At 49.9% G+C, this 20,351-nt stretch overlaps 1 protein-coding gene across 1 annotated transcript in view; it reads right to left on the bottom strand.

Moving 5' to 3' along the window:
* The window catches only part of Svop (SV2 related protein), an 82,731-nt gene that overhangs the window by 43,483 nt on the left and 18,897 nt on the right, over nucleotides 1-20,351 (bottom strand). The window contains exons 3-5 of the mRNA XM_027923387.2: nucleotides 15,689-15,774; nucleotides 14,434-14,532; nucleotides 8,859-8,930 (exon numbers count right to left, since the gene is read on the bottom strand). Of these exons, the coding sequence (XP_027779188.1) occupies nucleotides 8,859-8,930; nucleotides 14,434-14,532; nucleotides 15,689-15,774 (257 nt within the window). The remainder of the gene's footprint in view (nucleotides 1-8,858; nucleotides 8,931-14,433; nucleotides 14,533-15,688; nucleotides 15,775-20,351) is intronic.

The raw sequence follows: 20,351 nt of genomic DNA, 5'->3' as shown, positions 1-20,351 counted from the left end.
GGGAGGTGGGGCTTAGTAGGAGGTGGGGCTTAGTAGGAGGTGGGGCTTTGTGGGAGGTGGGGCTTGGCAGGGGTGGGGCTTTGTGGGAGGAGGGCTAGTGAGAGGTGGGGCTTAGTGGGAGGTGGGGCTTAGTAGGAGGTGGGGCTTGGCAGGGGTGGGGCTTTGTGGGAGGTGGGGCTTGGCAGAAGGTGGGCTTAGGGCGGTTTAAAATCATTGGGGGTGTGGCCTGGAGGGGACTGTGGAAGCCTGATCTCTTCCTCTTTCCCTCTCTCTCTTTCTGCTTCTCTGCCATGAGGTGATCAGCTCTGCTCCACCAAATGCTCCCCATCATGATGGGCTGACTCGCCACAGGCCTAAAAGTGAGGGGACAAACTGACTCGGCACCAAAACCCCTAAACTATAAGCCACAACAAGACTTTTTCTCTATTTTTTTTTTTTTTTTTTTGGTTGGGGTTACTGGGGATTGAACTCAGGGGCACTGGACCACTGAGCCCCATCCCCAGCCCTATTTTGTATTTTATTTAGAGACAGGGTCTCACTGAGTTGCTTAGTGCCTCGCTGTTGCTGAGGCTGGCTTTGAACTCGTGATCCTCCTGCCTCAGCCTCGTGACCCGCTAGGAATTACAGGCGTGGGCCACCCGGCCTGGCAACCTTTTCCCTTTATAGGCTGATTTATCTCAATTATTTGTTGCAATAAAGAAAAGCGGAGTAGGGCCTGGGGTTGTGGCTCAGCGGTAGAGTGCTCGCCTGCACATGCGACGCCCGGGGTTCAATCTTCAGCACCACATAAAAAATAAAATAAAGGTATTGTGTCCAATACTACAACTAAAAAAAGAAAAAAAAAAAAAAAAAGCAGACTAACACAACATGATTAAAAACGTTCGGGGCCTTTTAAGCAGCAGGGCACTGTGTCCGTGCAGGCTGAAACCCACAGCAGGACACAAGGCTTGAGGACGAACATGGTGCAGATTCCTGGAGCATTAATTACTCTGAGAGAGTGAAAAAAAATTAATGGTGACTGTAATTTAAGATACTATTTTATGTCACAGTCACCATCATACTTGAGGGAGTAGGATGCAGACTTTATGTGGCTTTTAAACCTGCCATTCGAGGTCCAGAAGGGGTCTCTGCCACATCCCTCCCAGGTCACCAAGGTGGAGCTCAGCCTCCTGCCCCTGAACACTTCCGGAGGAAGGTGTAAACCATGCTGCTTTCTGCTCTACTCTTAAACTGAATTTTAAGACACTGAAACGGAAATCTCTGCCTAGAGGTCCTTTAAAAATGGTTATAATGAATAGAAAATTTAAATCATTTTGTATCTCCTTGCAAGGAAGTTGTTGAATTTTTTTTCAGTACCTAGGGCCTTGCACGTGCTAGGCCACTCTTCCGCCACCGAGCTACAGCCCCAGCCCCTTACATTTTACTTTATGTATTTATTTTTTGCAGTGCTGGGGATTGAACCAGGGCCTTGTGCTTTCTAGGCAATTGCTTTGCCCCTGAGCTACATCCCTGATTCCTTTTTTTTTTTTTTAGTTGTAGTTGGACACAACACTTTTACACCTTTATTTCACTTGTTTATTTATTTATTTTTTTGTATGTGGTGCTGAGGATCGAACCCAGGGTCTCGCATGTGCGAGGCGAGCGCTCTACCGCTGAGCCACAACCCCAGCCCCCTGATTCCTTTTTAAAATTTTGTTTTGAGGCAGGATCTTGCTAAACTGCTCAGGCTGGCCTCAAATTTGCCATTTTTCTTTCCTCATCCTTCCAAGTAACTGGGAAAAAGTTCTTTCTTTTTTCTTGGAATCTTCATTCTTCTAAGTATGTCAAAAAGAAAGTGTCCAGCAAAGCTGACCTGCTTTAATACCTGTTCATCTCTTTCTCTCTCCTCTTCTTTCGAACCCAGAGCCTTGCCCATGCTAGGCACAATTTCTACCACTCAGTTACACTGGCAGCGCCCATCTCTTTTTCAGGGAGGAGGTGGTGGGGTAATGGTGACTGGCTAGAATTTAATAGCACTGCCTGGTTTGCATTATGTTTATTTCTGCAGATATTTCTCACTCGGGACTGATTTTCCATTTAAGATTCTCTGTAAAGTTTCCTTGTTTTTGGTACTGAGGGTTGAACCCAGGGGCACTGAACCACTGAGCCACATCCTTCGCCCCTTTTTTATTTTGAGACAGGATCTCGCCAAGTTGCTGAGGCTGGCATTGAACTTGCAATTTGCCTGCCTCAGCCTCCCGAGTTGCTGAGGTTATAGATGTGGCCACTGTGCCTAGCTCCTTTTCTTAAAAAAAAAAAAAGAATTAATTTAAAAATTTTTAAATTTTAACTTTAATTAATCAATCCATTTTTTTTTATGCAGTACAAGGGATGGAACCCAGGGGCACTTTACCACTGAGCCACATCCCAGAGCTTTTTATCTTCTACTTTTGAGACAGGGTCTCACTAAATTGCCTAGGCGGGCCTCTAAATTGTGATCTGCCTGCCTCTGCCTCCCAAGTTGCTGGGATTACAGGTGCAAACCACTGTCACTGTGCTGTCTCATTTAATTTTTTAAAAAATTTATTTATATGTGTTGCTGAGGATCGAACCAAGGGCCTTCACGTGCTAGATGAGCACTCTACCGCCGATCCCCAGTCTCAGCCCATCATTTAATTGGTTTTAAAAGCAAGTTGATATAAAGAAAGACAGTAAAGGGCTGGGGGTGTAGGTCAAAGGTAGAGCACTTTCCTACCGTGTGCAAGACCCTGGGTTCTATGCCCAGCACTAACTATAGCAGTGGCCCACTTTATCCTTTGAATATAGCCCTGCTTCTCTGTCACTGTGACTTGGTGGGGGGCAGGGTACCAGGGATTGAACTCAGGGGCACTGGACCACTGAGCCACACCCCCAGCCCTATTTTGTATTTTATTTAGAGACAGGGTCTCACGGAGTTGCTCAGTGCCTCACTTTTGCTGAGACTGGCTTTGAACTTGCGATCCTCTTATCTCAGCCTCCCAAGCTGCTGGGATGACAGTTGTACACCCCACGCCCAGCCACTGTGACTTATTTTTTAAAGGGACGTGTTTCTTTTTTTTTAATATTTATTTTTTAGTTGTAGTTGGTCACCATACCTTTATTTTATTTATTTTTATGTGGTGCTGAGCATCGAACCCAGGGCCTCGCACATGCTGGTCGAGCGCTCTACCACTGAGCCACAACCCCAGCCATTGCCCCCCCACCCCAAAACACACACACGTTTCTTTCTCTTCCTCTCTCCCTTCTCCTCCCTAATCTCTCCCTGCTCCCTAATCTCCAGGGAAACAGGATTACCTTTCTTTCCCATCCCAGGCAGAGTTATCTGTCCTTGAGCACACACCCACCAGAGGAATGAAGACTTTGGGGGTGGCACCAGAAATGACTATCTCCCAAATTAATAAGTGAATTACAGCTCTAGCCGAGAACACTTGGAATGTAGCCTTTGAATCACCTCTTTAAAAACCCCCTGTTCTGCTGATGGGCAAAATCACAGCCTCTGGGACAGGAGTCCCCTGTGTTTCTCCTTTTCTAGCAAAGCAATCAAACTTCCTTTTCCTTTTTCTCAAAACCCTGTCCTCATTATTGGATTGGCATCAGGACAAGAACCAAGCTTTCAGGAACAGCATCACCCCCCCCCCCAAAAAAAAATAATAATAATAAATAAAAAGATACAAACATAGAAGACTAAGTGACAGGAATTCCTGATAACACTTCTGCACCCTGAAGCCATGACCGTGAGACTGCTTCCTGCTCAATGATCCTTAATTCTTTTCTTGGGGCTTAAGTTAATTTAATTGGGATTTTCTTCCTTGAAACCCACGGAGTCTTCCATCAGACAGGGGACATCATGAGCAGAAGAGAAAACAAGAGGAAAGAAAAACAAAGCAGAGAAGACAGAAGGGGAGAAGAGGGTGTGTGGGGAGGATGCTCGGCAGAGGCTGTGCAGAGACGGGTCTGCTCCGTGGGCCTGCCCTCAGCTCTGCCGATGCCTGGGCTCTCTAGCTGCCCAGACAACGGGGACACGGCGGCCACGTGCAAGTACAGTCACAGAGTTTCTCTGCCACTGTAGGAATGCGCCAGGGGCCGTTCTGCTTGACCAAAATTATCATGCTGCTGGACGTCTCATCTGACCTTTACCATTGACGGCTCCCCCTTCCCCCCTCCCTGCCCTTCTTCTTCCATATGCACACTATTTCTATTTTTCATTCTATTTATTCATTTACTTTGGTGTTCCTGGGGCTGGACTTCAGGGCCTCGCAGGGCCAGACAAGCCGTCTCCCATCCTCAGCTCCTAGGAACCTCTCTGGGGCAGCCCCTCTATCCCAGGTTGTAGAGGCAGCTACACAACATGATGCGTTCATGAATTTGCTCACTGAATTATCCGTTCAATATGTACCTCTTTAGCACTGGTTGTATGCCACTGATGAAGATTCATAATATTCATTCATTTGTGTTAATGAATAGATATTCATTAATATATCCCTTCATTTATTCAATAAACAGATACTGAACACTTGCTGTGTGCCCAGCACTAGAGGGACTGATATATATTATTAGTTCATTCATTTGTTCAGTATGCATGTATTGAGCGCCTGCTGTGTGCTTGGCAATAGAGGTATTTATATATATATATACATCTCATTCATTCATTCATCCAGGCAAGATGCTGTGTGGGGCATCTGCTGTCCCTATTACGTAGGGAACTTGAAAGCTGCAGAGCCTCTAACTTCACAGAACTTTCATTTGCATTTTTAAACCACAGTCACATCCTTGTACTGGGTCCTCAGAGCACCCCTGTGGAAAGAGATTATTTTCATTTCTGCTTTTCAAATTAGCACAGCAAGGGCTGAAAGAGTTGAGTGATTTGCTCAAAATCAGCAAGCTGCACAGCCAGGCCTGGAGCCAGGATTTCCAGTCCAGAATGTAGTCTGAACGAGCCACTCCCCCTTCCGTGGCCTTGGATGGCCACTCCCCTCCTCCAGGACCTTGCGTGGCTCCCTATTACCGCTGACGGGAGAACACAAAGGCACCATGCAGGTGTGACAGACGGAGGCCAGGGGTGGCCTAGGGAAGTGGGAGGCAAGTTACCCCGACTCAGGCTCTACTCTGCTCCTCCCCCACAGTTACCATGACAGAATGCTGGTCTCGGGCTATGAGATAACCCAATTTTCAAGAAAAAAAAATATATGCCGTTTATTTTTATGCAAAATAATGGAGGCAACTTACTCAAAATCTCCTAAAACACTGTGAGAGACAAAGAAAACACGGCTGGAGATGGAGCTCAGAGGAAGAATGCATATAGCATGCTCAAGGCGCAAAGCCAAGTCCCAGGACACACGGCAGGGGGCCACACTGGGCCACACTGTGGTCTAGACAGCCTGGTGGTGCCCGGGCCCAGCCTGCACCGTGCTCTTTTCCAATCAATCTCAAGGGAGAGGAGCACAGCCACATTCTGAACGTTCTCCCTTTGGGCCCCAAACAGTAAGTGGCCGTCTCGGGCCTCAGCACACATCTGACGATATTCAGAGCATTTCTTATGGAGTCCTCCCAACGACCCTTCATGCGACGCTATCAACTCCGTTTTGCAGATGAGGAAACAAGTCCAGAGGAGAGGTGCAAACGTGCCCAAGGTCACAGTAATGGGGTGGCCACCCAGAGCTCCTGCTAATGCAGGAATGTTCCAAGGTGAAATGACCGGATTGGGAGAGCTCTGACCCCAGCCGCCACCCAGCTTGAAGACTGCCTGGGTGGTAGCTGCAAGCAGGTGGGGCACCCTGAGCTGAGCAGCTGTCCCCACTGGTCCTCCCCATGACGCTGCCTCACTCAGGCCCAGAGCGGTGGAGTCGGCCCACCACGGACCGAGACCTCCCGCACCCTGAGCCAGACGGACTTTCCTCCTCGAAGAAGTCGTCGCTGCCAGGTATTTTGGTCCCGGCGACAAAAAGCTAACTAAAACATCTAGCTCAACGGGGCCCTGGGACGTGACCCCTGATGTGCTTATCTCGCTGACCGCAAGGCTACACGCCCAGCGTCACTGTCACCTCCGCTATCCCGTGGCCGCCACAGATCCCCAGCCTGCGGAAGCTTCTGCAGGAACCACACTGGCTCCCAGAGTCCGAGCCCCACATGTGACCGCCCGGCCAAGTCACCAAGTGGACACCTGGCGGGAACCTCCCCGCTGGGCAGAGGCAGATCAGGACAGCCTCTGGAGGCCACGCTGGCCAGCTGCCCAGCCTGCCCCGGTCTGTGGAGGGGGGCCCTGCCATCTGGGGACACTTTCCCTCCTCCCCCTCTGGCCACACAGCGGGTGTGGAATCTAGCCAGCTGGTCAGGAGAACTGGGGGACCCCTGGGGGCAGCTCTTCCAAGCCCCGTCTATTCGGGATGGATGAATGTCCAGCTGATCGCTGGATTCTAGGGGATGATTCGATTCTGTCTGGGGGCAGCCAAAGTCGGGGTGAAAGACGTGGACTCTGGAAGCAGAATAGACCTGTGTTGTGAGTGCTTTGCCATTAATGGGCACCAGGAACTTGGCAAACGACAGAATAACAGTGGACATGAATGAAACTACTTCTCTGTGTCCAGAGCTTTATAGGCAACGCCGTTTACTCCTTGCAACCACCCTACATGACAGGGAGTTATCATACGACTTACAGATGAGGATAGAGGCACAGAGAGGTTGGGTGACTTGCCCAGGGTCACACAGCCTAGCTGGGATAGGAACCCAAGCAGTCTGGCTCAAGGCCATGCTTTTTATAGCAATATGCTATTAGTTCACTTGTCAAAATGAGCCACGTAGGTAAGTCTTGGGGTGAGGGCTGAGCAGGCCAGAGGATGGAGACCGAGGATGAAGAGCTAACTCTTCATGATACTGCACCTTGGCTCAACTTTGGCACATGAACATCCTGCCCTGGGGCATCCTCTGTGATGTGGGGGGTCCTCTGTACTGTGGGGTATTGGGCAGAACCCCTGTTTTCTGCCCACTGGATGCCAGTAGTGGTCCTCCCCCTACCTGTGACAATTAAAAATGTCTGCTGACATCGGCAAGTGCTCCCCGCTGGTCTAGAAGGGCCCAAGTCACGAGATTCAGTGAAATCCAGGCTCAAGTTTTCTGAGAGGCCCCCGCCTGGTCCCGCCATGCTCTCTTCTCCTGTCTGGTTTCTTGGTTAGGGGTGCTCTCTCCCCTCCTCCCTCCAACCAGAAAAAGGGTGCAGCTGTCACTCGCACCCTTGGGACGTGGGACGTGGGCGGGTGGAGTCCAGAGGGCTGAGCCCAGGGCATCCCTCCAGGCCGGCAGGGGGAGAGGCAGCCTCGAGAGGCCTTGACGGCCACCCCTGCAGCCCGGAACCAACCCAGGTCCTCTGGCATGATGGCCCACGCCACCTCCCAGCCTGTGACCCTGGCCCCGCCATGGCCACTTCGGGCACTTGGAGGTGGCCGTCTCCCTGGTGTCTGCCGGCCCAGGGTTTCCCGCCCAGGTCCAGGGGATACAGCTGGAGCCTACTGCTCGCATGGCGCGGCCCAACGTCTGCTCATTCACTGGGTCAACACAAATGCATTGAGCACCCGGAGATTTAAGCCACCAACGTCACGGTTAAGACCACAAGATCCACCTCTGTGACATGACCGTGTGGCTTTGGGTAAGGTGCACGTTCTCTGTGCCTCAGTTTCCCCTTCAGTAAAGCCGGAGTGGTCGCACAGGTTGAGTGTCCCTGTCCCACACACCTGGGAACAGAAGTGTTTCTTTCTTTTTTCCAGATTTAGAATATTTGCCTAGATTCTATCAGCTGAGGATCTCCTAATTCATAAATCCAAATTGCTCCAAAGTCCTAAATGTTTGGAGAGCCAGGCCAGCACACAGACATCCCATATTTCCAGACTTTGGAAGCACCAGCTCGGTGACTGGATGAGCTGACGCAGGAAGCATGTGTGGCCCGGTGCCGGTGACACAAGGCCGTGACGTGTTAGTTACAGTGGCAGTTTCCATCACCTACCCACCATGTCCCCCTTTCCTAACAGAATTCCATGTTTGCTTAGGTACCTGACCCGTGCCCAGCCCAGGAGTTCATTTTTATAAGCCTAAGCCAGTGGTTCTCAAAGAGTGGTCCCCGGACCAGCAGCAACGGCATTGCCTGGGAACTTGTTAGAAATGTTACAGTTGCCCTTTCATTGGTCTGCGGTGCCTGTCCTTATACAAGGGGATTCATGCTATCGCTCCACATTGCACTGGAGACGGTACAGGTTCGGTTATAGTCTTCTTTATATAGATGAGGAGGTTGACGCTCAGAGAGGTCAATTCACTTGCACAAGGTCACACAGTCAGAAGCGGTAAAGTGAGGCATGAGGCCAGGTCCACGTGACTTTCAGCAAATAATCACTAGGCTACCCTGCCTCTGGAGGAACTGCAAGGTGTTAGAGACGGACCAAGAAAGAGAACAATAAGGCTATCAGGGAGTATCATCACAGAGCGTGTGCTCTCACAGTGGTGCCTTACAGACCTCCTTACTCTCCTGAGGGCCAAGTTCATGGTCAGGAGGACAGCAGCTCTGCATGCCGGCAGAATCAAAGACCCAAACGCAGTGTAACAAAATAAGAGCAACGGAAAAAACCCAGGGGACAGTCCTAACAGGTAATAAAACCGCAAGAGCTGGCGGGGGGCCGCCCAGCTGCAAACCAGCAACGACCCGCTCGGGACACAGCAGATCCCCAGCCACGTGTGACCTCACAGTGGCCCTAGCACTGGGTCTCCTCACAGCCCACCAACGTGGAGGAGTTGCTACCCATCAACGTCACTCACTGCAAGGGACCCGGAGGACGCTGGCAGAGAAGAGGGTGCCTTACTGTTTTCCTGCCGTACTGGTCTGAGATGTTTCCCCAGAGCGTGGAGCTGGACATCATGCCTACGAAGACCACCTGTGGACGTAAAGACAGTTTCTATTAGTGACATGGAGCAGGAGAAAAGGAATGATCACCCAAACCCACAACATGGCACCCCCGTAAAAATAACAAGCCGAGCCCAGGCGCGGGGTGGGGGGCGGTTCATGCCTGCAATCTCAGCAGTTGGGGAGGCTGAAGCAGGAGGATCGTGAGTTCAAGGCCAGCCTCAGCAATTTATCAAGGCTCTGAGCAACTCAGTGAGACCCTGTCTCTAAATAAAATATAGAAAAAGGGCTGGGGACGTGGCTCAGTGGTCGAGCACCCCTGGGTTCAATCCCTGGTCACAACAATGAGCCAACGCTGCGAACCTACCAGAGTGCAAACACCATCTCTGTGCTTCGCACGGCCACTTGGGGCTCTGGACCATTGCACAGGGCAGGTGTTAATGTGAACCCTATTTTTCAGATGAGGAAACTGAGGCTCAGAAAAGCAAAACCACTCCACCAGGGTCCCACAGGGGTAGGTGTCGGCAGCCAGACTGGCCTTAGGCAGTGTGGCTCAGAATGGGGGTTTTGCCAGTTTCTCACCAGCAAAGAAATGTCTCCTGGTGCTAAGAAAAGAGCCAGGGCCGCAGTGTGGAGCTTGGCCGTGGGCAGGTGGGGGCCGGGCAGGGGGAAGTCCACCCCTCCAGGGGCGCTCACTGGGCCAGGAAAACCAGGGCCGCTGAGGTTTGAGGGATCATCCCCAATCCATGGATGGGGAGCTGAGGCTCAGGAAGGCTAAGAGACCTGCTGGGCATCCCCAGGCGGCTGACCGGGGCCTCACACCCTCACCACCACCTGCCAGACACCGTGCTGAAGGCTTCACAGCTCTTCCCCAACCTCGTGGCCCTACGAGGTGGTGCCGTCAGTGCCCATTTTACAGATAGGGCAATTGAGGCCCAGAGAGAACATGCACCTTCTGTCAGACCCTAGAAGCCCTTCTCCTGGCACGTCCTAGGGTGGTGGCTAAAAACAGGGTGTATCATCCTCGCCGGGTATCCGGGGGAGACTGGCTCCAGGACTGTCTGCAGACACCCCAACCCGCAGACACTCACTGAGTCTCTTATGTAACAGGGCACAGAATTTGCTGGTGACCTCTGCCGTGCTCCCGTATACTCCAAGCCATCTCTAGATGACACATAATCCCTAATGCAAATGCCAGGGAAACAGCTGCCATCCGACCCTCAACAGCCCTGTTCTCTCCTGAGACCGACTCGGGGCTCTGATCTGCTCCTGGCCCGGGTCCCTTCTCTGTGTCTCCCACTGCAGAGTGCACTGAGGGCCACGCAGACCCCCCAGGATGCCTCAGAAGGGGACAGCAACAGTCAGTCATCTAGGTTCCAACATCTTTATTGTTATATTATTTTTTTTATGTGGTGCTAGGGATGGAACCCAGGGCCTCACGTGTGCTAGGCAAGCGCTCTGCCACTGAGCCCCAACCACAGCCCTTTACCTTTAGTTATTTATTTTGATTTTTTTTTGTAGTTGTAGATGGACAACATGCCTTTATTTCATTTGTTTATTTTTATGCAGTGCTGAGGATCGAACCAGGGCCTCACATGTGCAAGGCAAGCGCTCCGCCAACCATACTTTATTTTTAACAAAACAGAAAGATGACCCAATCAGGTGGCCAACAAATTAGATCACTAAAAGTCATTTTTCATAAATGATAAAGGTGTGCTCTTTAGTATGTAACTTTGGAAATTGTTTTAAATTCTCAAGTGGCATTAGTTTATTGAGTTATAGTGGGATTCCTGCACACGCCTAAAACTTCTTTCACGTGAACAAAAATTTTTTTTTTAAATTTATTTTTTAGTTATCGGCGGACACAACATCTTTGTTTGTATGTGGTGCTGAGGATCGGACCTGGGCTGCACGCATGCCAGGCGAGCGTGCTACCGCTTGAGCCACATCCCCAGCCCACGTGAACAAAATTTTCACATTCAAATCCATTCAGCAAAAATGACAGATAGAAAAAGAAATAGTGCTAAAATCATTCAAGAATGTATAAAAATATTTGAAAAACACTTCATACCACTCATTAAGGGATACAGTCTCAATAAAAATTTACTTATGTTTAATAATTATTTGTTGCTGGGAACGGTGGCAGAGGCTTGTAATCCTAGGAGCTGAGGCAGGAGGATTGCAAGTTGGAGGCCAGCCTCAGTAACTTAGTGAGAACTTGTGTCAAAATAAAAAATAAAAAGGGCTGAGGATGAAACTCAGAACCCATGGGTTCAATCCCCAGTACCAAAAAAAAAAAAATTTGTCAAAATTAATTACATCTTGTTGTTGATCTACTGTTGTTACTAAAAACTGCAATGACAAATCAATGCAGGAGAAATACTTTAATGCTCAGAGCCTTCTCATCTCACAAAACGAGAAACAATCATTTAATCTTTAGATTTTTTGTGAGGGGTTTACTGAGGATTAAACCCAGGGGCACTTGACCACTGAGCCACATCCCCAGCCCTATTTTGTATTTTATTTAGAAACAGGGTCTCACTAAATTGCTTAGGGTCTCGTTAAGTTGCTGAGACTGGCTTTGAACTCACAATCCTCCTGCCTCAGCCTCCCGAGCTGCTGGGATTGCAAGTGTGTGCCACCGCACCTGGCTTTCTATTTAGCTTTGTCATAGAGAGTTATGATAGAGTGATGGATGTGATATTTTCAAGTGCAAGAAAATATTACATGAAGTTAAAATTATAGGGAAAAATGAAATAGAAATACTAATTCAAGAAGAAAACTACAAGGGCTGGGATTATCACTCAGATATTGGTTGACTACAATCAGAGGGAGAGCATTTGCCCAACCTGTACAAGGCCCTAGGCTTAATCCCCAGCATCACAACAAACAAAATACCCACAAAAATACAATGCAAAGGTTCTAAATTCTTCTGAAGAACTTCTTTGTGTGTTTTGTGTTTGTTTGTTTGGTTTTAGGTTTTTTTTCCCCCCAACCCCTGGGGATTGAACCCAGGGGTGCTTCACCATTGAGCTACATCTCCAAGCCCTTTCTAAAATTTTTTTTTGAGACAGGATCTTACTAAGTTGCTGAGGATCTCACTAAACTTCTGAGACTGGACTTGAACTGGTGATCCTCCCGCCTCAGCCTCCTAAGAGGCTGGGATTACAGGCGTGCGCCACCCAGAATGGCTTCTTCATGCTGTTTTGAAACAAATGATGGTGGGTATCAGGTAAGTATTTCAATTCCATTGGATAGATTTTAAAAACTAATATGATAACTTTATTTCAATTTTTTATATTTCAACATACTGGAAATGATATGTAATCTGCAATCTACAATTTTTAAATTTTATTATCTTTTGCAGTGTTGGGAGTAGAACCCAGACAAGGTGTGTATGCCAGGCAAGTGCTCTACCTCTGAGCCACATCCCCAGCCACTCCTGGCCATCCATTATCCGGCCAACCATTTCCAACTCTAGTATTTCTTTTTCAGGAGTGTGGGGGGGGTGTGCTGGGAATTGAACTCAGGGATACTCAACCACTGAGCCACATCCCCAGCCCTATTTTGTATTTTATTTAGAGACAGGGTCTCACTGAGTTGCTTAGGGCCTCGCTTTTGCTGAGGCTGGCTTTGAACTTGCGATCCTCCTGCCTCAGCCTCCAGAGCCACTGGCTCAACTTTGGTATTTCTTATGGCAACAATGACATGCACATCACACCCTCCTGACGCAGGCAATGGTAGACAGACTCGACCCCACTGCTCTGACTCTCCCACTGCTTAGCCATGGGGTTCTGGCTCTACAGAACCTACATATTCCAACTCCACATCACAAGAAAGTCGTCCAGGGCGGTGGCTGGGACCAGGGCCCTCTGAGTCTGCCGGGGCCTGAATTTCAAACCCGACTTGGACTCTGAACAGACCATGCGACCTGGAGCAAGTCAACACGTTTTCTAAGCCTTGCTTTCCTCACCTATAAAAATGGGGGCCTACTGGGATCTCTTCCACAGGACAGAGGGGATCAAAGAGAAAGTGTGCAGAGCCTGGCACATTAAGAAGTGCTCCATAAACCGTGGTTGTCATCAACCCGTGGCGGCCCAAGTGCAGCCAAGAAATCAAAGCAGATCAAATAAAAAATAAACCTATGACAAGACCAGAAAAGCCCTGCACTGGTACAACAGAGGCCTGCGGGGACTCTCATCGGGGCCTGTGGGAGGAGCTCACTCTCCCCTGGCCGGGCGCCAGGCCTGGTGAAGTATTCTGTCCCCATCTGCAGAGAAACCGGCCATCAGGCAGCTCACTCGGGCCACATTTCTAGGAGTATAAACACAGGTGGCTGCTGAATGGCAGGACCTCACTGTGCTCAGAGCACTCCAAAACCGTTATCTCTAAAAGATAATGAAAAGAAGAATTAAAAAATAAAAGATTTAAGCCAGCCAGGCATAGTGGGGCAAGCCTGTAACCCAGGTGGCTCAGGAGGCTGAGGCAGGAGGATTTTAAGTTTGAGGCCAGCCTCAGCAACTTATTGAGACCCTGTCTCAAAGTAAAAAGGGCTGGGGATGTGGTTTAGTGGTTAAGTGTCCCAGGATCCAATCCCTGGTACCCAAAACAAAAACAACAAAAAAAGACTCCTAGGGGCTTGGGAGGTTGGGACAGGAGGATCGCGTGTTCAAAGCCAGCCTCAACAACTTAGGGAGGCCCTAAGCAACTCAGTGAGACTCTGTCTCTAAATAAAATATAGAATGGGGCTGGTGATGTGGTTTAGTGGCTAACAGACCATGTGACCTGGAGCAAGTCAGCTCCCCTGGGATCAAAACTCAGTACCTCCTCCCACCAAAAAAAGAAACCCAAACACCCAAGCAGCATTCTGGGATGCATTGACAGTAACTGCTCTCTCTGCCCCTAGCCAGGCCACGTGACCCTGATGAAGTGGCTGGACCTCTCTGAGCCTTGTTTTTCTCAGCTAACAGTGGTACCAGCTCCCAGGGTCACAAGGATGTATCTGTGCGTACACTCTTGACAAAAAAGTGTGGCTCGAGCCATTTCACAGGAGGGGCTCCATAAACACTGGCTTTTGAGATTTTCACTATCACTCTCATCTGGTCTGGTGTCCCCCTTCCTTGTAGAGGGTCTGTCTCACCCTCCTTTAGGCCCTTGTTCCCGCGAGCAGCTCTAACCACTGTTTATTGAGCAACTAGGACATGTCAGGCATGTTCTTTCTAGTCCTCAAATCTCCTCCTGTGAAGGAAGCTGACATCTCCTTCTCACTGTCAGGGAAAGTGAGGCTTGTCGGGTGTACGTAACACGCGCAGGTGGTCCCAGGGTCCGGAGCACTGAGAACCAGGTCTGGGCCCCCGGGTGGACAGATGGACAGATGGAAGGGGCCCAGGGCTTGATTCCTTTCTGCTGAGCCCTTAGCAGCAGGGGGCGGGGACATCCCATGGGGCACCCCAGAGGACATCCTACAGGGCACCCCAGGGGAGCAGAACTGTGCCAACCAACCAACCAGAGGGAGAGGGCCTGGGGCTGCCTACCGAGGTCAGCAACGCCACCTGCCAGCTGGGGAGCCGCCACTCGCAGTGCAGCTGGGGCGCCAGGATGCTCAGGATCATCATCTCCATGGCGTCGGCCATCTGCAGAGAGCAAGGGAACACCATGAGGCCAGGAGGTGGCCCTGCGCCCGACAGGGTGGCTGGTCGGCGACCCCAGGGAGCGTGTGGCCGCCCAGCGCCATCATCTGCCCAGCGCCCCATGAACCCAAACACCTGGGAAGCCCAGCGGTTCAGCGTGATGCCATGGTGGAACTGACAACACTCTGTGTGTTTCCCCACTTTTAAAAAAATACAGGAACTCCCCTGATGAAATGGGACGATGTTATATATTTCTAAAATATGAGAAAAAAATTTTTTTTTTTTTTTTTTGGTGTCAGGGATTGAACCCAGAGGCGCTTAACCACTGAGTCACATCCCCAGACCTTTTTTTAAAAAAAATATTTTACTTAGAGACAGGGTCTCCTTGAGTTGCTTATGGCCTCTCTAAATTGCAGAGGCTGGCCTCGAATTCACTATCTTCCTGCCTCAGCCTCTGGAACCACTGGGATTACACCTTGGTGACTTTCTGGGACTAGACAGACAGAATAATAAGAAATAGAGTTTTAAAGCAGACTTGTACCGCCACGGGACCGCGGGGTTCAAGGAAGCCGCTCTTCAGATTAGTGAAATGACGTGGGGAAATCGACCATCAGTTTGGAAAAATACGCAGTTAGATGGCATCTCACACCAGTCACCAAAGTCCACGGCAGCTGGATTGAAGGTCTAGCTGCGCTCTGCCACAGCCGCGGGGGGACGTTAGCAAGGGATTGTGAGCCCCTTGAAGTAGGAGGCTTTTTTGGGGGGTGGGCCGTACTGGGGATCAACCCAGAGCCTCTGCACAGTGAGGCCAGTGATGGTCAATATGATGATCTCGGCCACGTCCCCGGCCCATAAGCCACTTTGTCTGCCTGTTTTCCTAGGGAGCCAGCCACGGTGGACGTCACCATCTCCTAGCAGCCCTGAAGCCACTTTGTCAGCTGGGGGCTTCAGCTCTCTCTTGGGGGCTCCATAGCCACTCCCAGCTCCTCCCTAGCCCAGAGCTGGATGGTCACTGTCACCCACAGAAGCCTCACTAACTGGCACTCAGGCAAAGACCCTGGAAGGCGGGCACTGTGTCTGTCTTGCAGGCCAGGGGACCTGAGGTGAGCGTCGCGGGGTTCTGGGAGATGCCCGTGAGCCCCTGCCCCGGGATACTTGCCCACGCCAGGCCAGTGAGGACGGACAGCTTCCATTGAAACTTCCCAAACCCAATGGCTTCCACCGCATCTTCCACCATGAAAGTATCTGGGAAGGAGAAGGGGAACGGAGGAAGGGTCAGCGCACCTCGCATTGGTCCCTGCATGGGGTGTCGGCAATGGTCCCCAGCCAAGCTGATGAATCGCAGCACGTGCTGCTTCTAGAACTTACCCCAGCAGAAAAAAAATTCTAGCAAGTGTGAAAAGGTATCTTGCTATTGTGACATTATTTATAGCAGGAAAAATAGAAAGCCAGAATGTCCACCCGAAGAGGGCTGGTTAAATAAATTATTACATATTATATGTAAATTATTAAGTGTTCACACGATGAAATATGACCTGTTAAAAAGAACGTATAGAGCTGGGCGCTGTGGCACACACCTGTATTCCCAGGGGCTTGGGAGGCTGAGGCAGGAGGGTCACGAGTTCAAAGCCAGCCTCCGCAAAAGCGAGGTGCTCAGCAACTCAGTGAGACCCTGTCTCTAAATAAAATACCAAATAGGGCTGGGGGTGGGCTCAGTGGTCAAGTTCCTTGAGTTCAACCCCCAGTACCCCCCAAAAGAATGTATAGATAAAAAGATGTACATATTAATTTTTTTGGGGGGGATACTAGGAATGAAACCCAGGGGTCCTCTACCACTGAGCTACATCCCCAGGCTTTTTATTTTGAGACAGGATCTAACAATGTTGCTGCCTCAGCCTCCCAAGTCACTGGGATTACAGGTGTGTGTCACTGGACCTGGCTCTATTAATTTTTTTTATGTTTATTTTTTAGTTTTCGGTGGACACAACATCTTTATTTAATTTTTATGTAGTGCTGAGGATCGAACCCAGGGCCCTGCACATGCCAGATGAGCGTGTTACCGCTTGAGCCACATCCCCAGCCCTCTATTAATTTTTTTAAAAAAATTTTTAGTTGTAGATGGACACAATACCTTTATTTGGTTTATTTAGTTTTTTAATATGGTGCTGGAGATCGAACCCAGTGCCTCAGGCATGCTAGGCAAGCGCTCTATCCCTGAGCCACAATCCCAGCCGAGCTGTGTTAATTTCTAAAAACAAGCTGGACAACATAATATGTATAACAGGCATATAGACGTGGATGTAGATATCTATATATATCTACAGATATATGAGATTCTAATTTAGGGTTTTATTTTTGTCATCCTCAGATAGGGGCAGGGTAGAAGCATCAGACCCTTTACTTTCTTCCTTTTATAATTTATTACTTACATAGTCAGGAGGAAATCAATGCTTCTATTTTATTTAATTTTTTTTCCCGGTGCTGGGGATGGAACCCAGGGCCTCATGCGTGCGAGGCGTGCACTGAGCTCTGCTGCCCCCCAAATGGTTTTTAAAGCAGAATTCCATTTGCACGAAGGTGGGAAGATGTCCACCCTCTGTGGCTATGTGGAAATGCAAGCCGTGGAGGGATAGGTGCCGGAAGAGCTGGTTTGTGATAAAATTAGTTTTTTTCTTTTTTTTTCTTTTTTTTTTTGTGTGTGTGACAGTGTGCGTGTGTCCTGCAGAGAAAGAAAGACCTAGTGGACACTGACCGACTGTCCCCAGCGTCATCTTTGCGAACCCCCCTCACTTTCCTACTTTGGACATTTTCTTTCCATGTTATAGAAACAGAGGTTATTTTTGTTCCCAGAAAGAAAAAGAAAAAAGCATAATTGATAAGCGAATAAATAAACACCCAACGATTAAGCTCAAGAGGGCATGCTGGCTGAGTCCTGGGACAAGGGGACTGGGCAAGGCTGGGAGTGGGAAGGAGCCCTGGTCACGGAGGGGACACCAGTGCTAGTCTCTTAGTTCTGAAGAAGCACTGGGCAGGTGAAGTGCTCCCCTGAGGGCAGGCGGGGGGACGCGTGGGTGGCACCTCTCTACTCTCTGCTATTGTTTGGATCTGGACTGTCCCCAAAAGCCCCTGTGCTAAAGGCTCAGTCCCCAGCCGTGGGGCTCCTGGGAGGTGTGGAACTCTAGGAGTCTCCCCCTAGTCACAGGAAGTGAGGCCCCCAGGGGGGTGAGGCCACTGGTGCCCCAGAGACCCCGCCAAACGACCCCAGCCTGCGACCTCTGGAACAGGAGCCACGGTGCCACTTTCCTCTCTGTACATGAGTCACCCGGTTATTTGGTTGTAGTAGTGGGGAGTTGAATTTTTTTTTTTTTTTTTTTGCAAATTTAAAATGATTCCAAAATGAAGTTCATAAAAATCTAAGAAACTAAAGGAGGATGCTGGGTGGCCCTCCCATGGACATCCCTGGGGACCTGGGGATCTCTTCAGTCCCTGCCCGGAGTCCCCGTCTCTTTTGGAATTTCAACCCTGAGCCTCTTACCATGGTGAGCATGTTTTATGGAGGTCATAATTTTCTCCAGGGTGTGAATTGGTGTTCATCACACCGGCAGGTTCTAGGTTCCCCAGGAAAAAGTGGGGTGAGGAGAAAGTGGGGTGCGTCCTAGGACAGCATGGATTTTTTTTTCAGTAGTGGGGGCTGAGCTCAGGGCCTTGTGGGTGCTAGGCAGGCGCTCCCCTCCTGAGCTGTGTCCCCAGCCCAGGGTGACAACAGGAACAGAACTAACGTGGGGCGTCGCCGAGAGCACCCTGTGTGCCAGGTCTACACCGAGAACTCACTGTGCCTTGGGTCATCAAATGTCCATCACAACTCTAGGAATTAAGGTGCCACCAGCCCCATCCGGAGGGGGTGGCACCTGCCCTGGTGGCAGACTAGTGCACAGTAGGCCGGGAGGTGAGTCGGATCAGCCTGAGGACAAAGCCTCTGCTCTCAGCTCCCACCATGGCTGCTGCCTATTGGATCTGCTGGGAACAGGTCCTGGGTTCCACCCTCCTTGGCTGGGAGACTGGGGCATTTAGGAAAGCATGGAATGTTCTCGTCACTCAGCCTCAGGTGGACATGGGAGTCTGACACCAGGTCCCACGTTCCATCTTGGGTCCCTTATTGGACCCTCCTGTGTTCAGAGGCTGCACAAGGTCATAGGGCTGTGAGGCCTGATGGCTTGGGTATAAGTCCCAGCTAATTGGCTAATTCCTAGCTGCACAAGCCTGAGGAAGACACCGAACCCTCTGTGCTCCAGTTCCTTACTGTAAGGACGGGGACAATGCTGACAGTGCCAACGGCAACTGCTGTGGGGTGGAATGGGAAACACAGGTAGCTGCTCAGAGCAGCGACTGGCATGGAGAAAGTCCTCAGCCAATGACAGCTGCTCCCACACCTCTGTCATCATCACACCATCATGGTCATCACCATCACCACCATCACCATCACCATCATCATTACTATCGCCACCATCATCACCATCATCACCTCCACCATCACCATCACCATCATCATCACCACCACCATTATCATCACCATCATCATCACTATCCCCAACATCACCACCATCACCACCACCACCATCATCATCACCATCATCATCACTATCTCCACCATCACCACCACTAACACCATCACCACCATCATCACTATTGCCACCATCATCACCATTATCATCACCACCATCATCATCATCCCACCACCATTATCACCACTACCATCACTATCACCACCATCACTACCACCACCAACATCATCACCACCATCACCATCACCATTATCATCATCACCACCTTCACCATCATCCCACTACCACCAGCACCACCACCATTATCATCACCACTATCATCATCATCACTATCAGCACCATCATCACCATTATCATCACCACCACCATCATCACAAAGATCCCATTGCCACCACCATCACCACCACCACCACCACCACCACCATCATCACCACCATCATCACCACCATCACCACCATCACCACCATCATCACCACTATTATCATGACTATCATCTCTTGCTGATGAGATGAACTGGGTTCAAAGGAGTTGGCTGCAACATTAAACTAAGAAAATGGCGAAGAACTCAGGCAACACACGGACACGAGGGTGGGACTGCTCTGTGACCTTCGGGGTCAGCTTCCATGCTGGAAAGTGCTGGAAAAGGGGGGGCACGCACCTGGAATCTCTTTATTTTTATAAGGGGGGGACACACAAAGGATTTTCCATAGAATATTCTGCACCAAATAAGGCAGTTAGGGATAAGGTTTCAAAGGTGGAGTCTTGCTTCGTGGTGTCCTGTGGTCAGCAGATGGACATCTTGGCAAGTCACGCCCACCTCAGGTGCTGCGTGGGATCACAGGCAGAGCGAGAGGAGAGGCACTTGCATCGCACAGCCCAATCGGCGTGCAATGCCAGACCTGTCCCCTCATACGGCTACTAGGAGCATAGCTCACACACAGCCCACGAGTGGCTCACGACAATGATCACCATTATCATCACCATCACTACCATCATCACTACTATCACTATCACCATCACTACCACCACCATCATCACCATCACCATAACATCACCATCATCACCACCACCATTATTGCCACTACCATCATCACCACTACCATCATCATCACCATCACCACTGTTATCACCACCACCATCACTACCACCATTATCATGCTCATCGTCACCACTATAATCATCGTCACCACCATCATCATCACCACTACCACCATCATCATCACCATCATCACTACTATCACCACCACCATCAGAACCATC

Source organism: Marmota flaviventris, chromosome 1 (genome assembly GCF_047511675.1).
Source record: "Marmota flaviventris isolate mMarFla1 chromosome 1, mMarFla1.hap1, whole genome shotgun sequence".
NCBI classification, from domain to species: Eukaryota; Metazoa; Chordata; class Mammalia; order Rodentia; family Sciuridae; genus Marmota; species Marmota flaviventris.
This window is presented reverse-complemented; position numbering and strand designations above follow the sequence as displayed.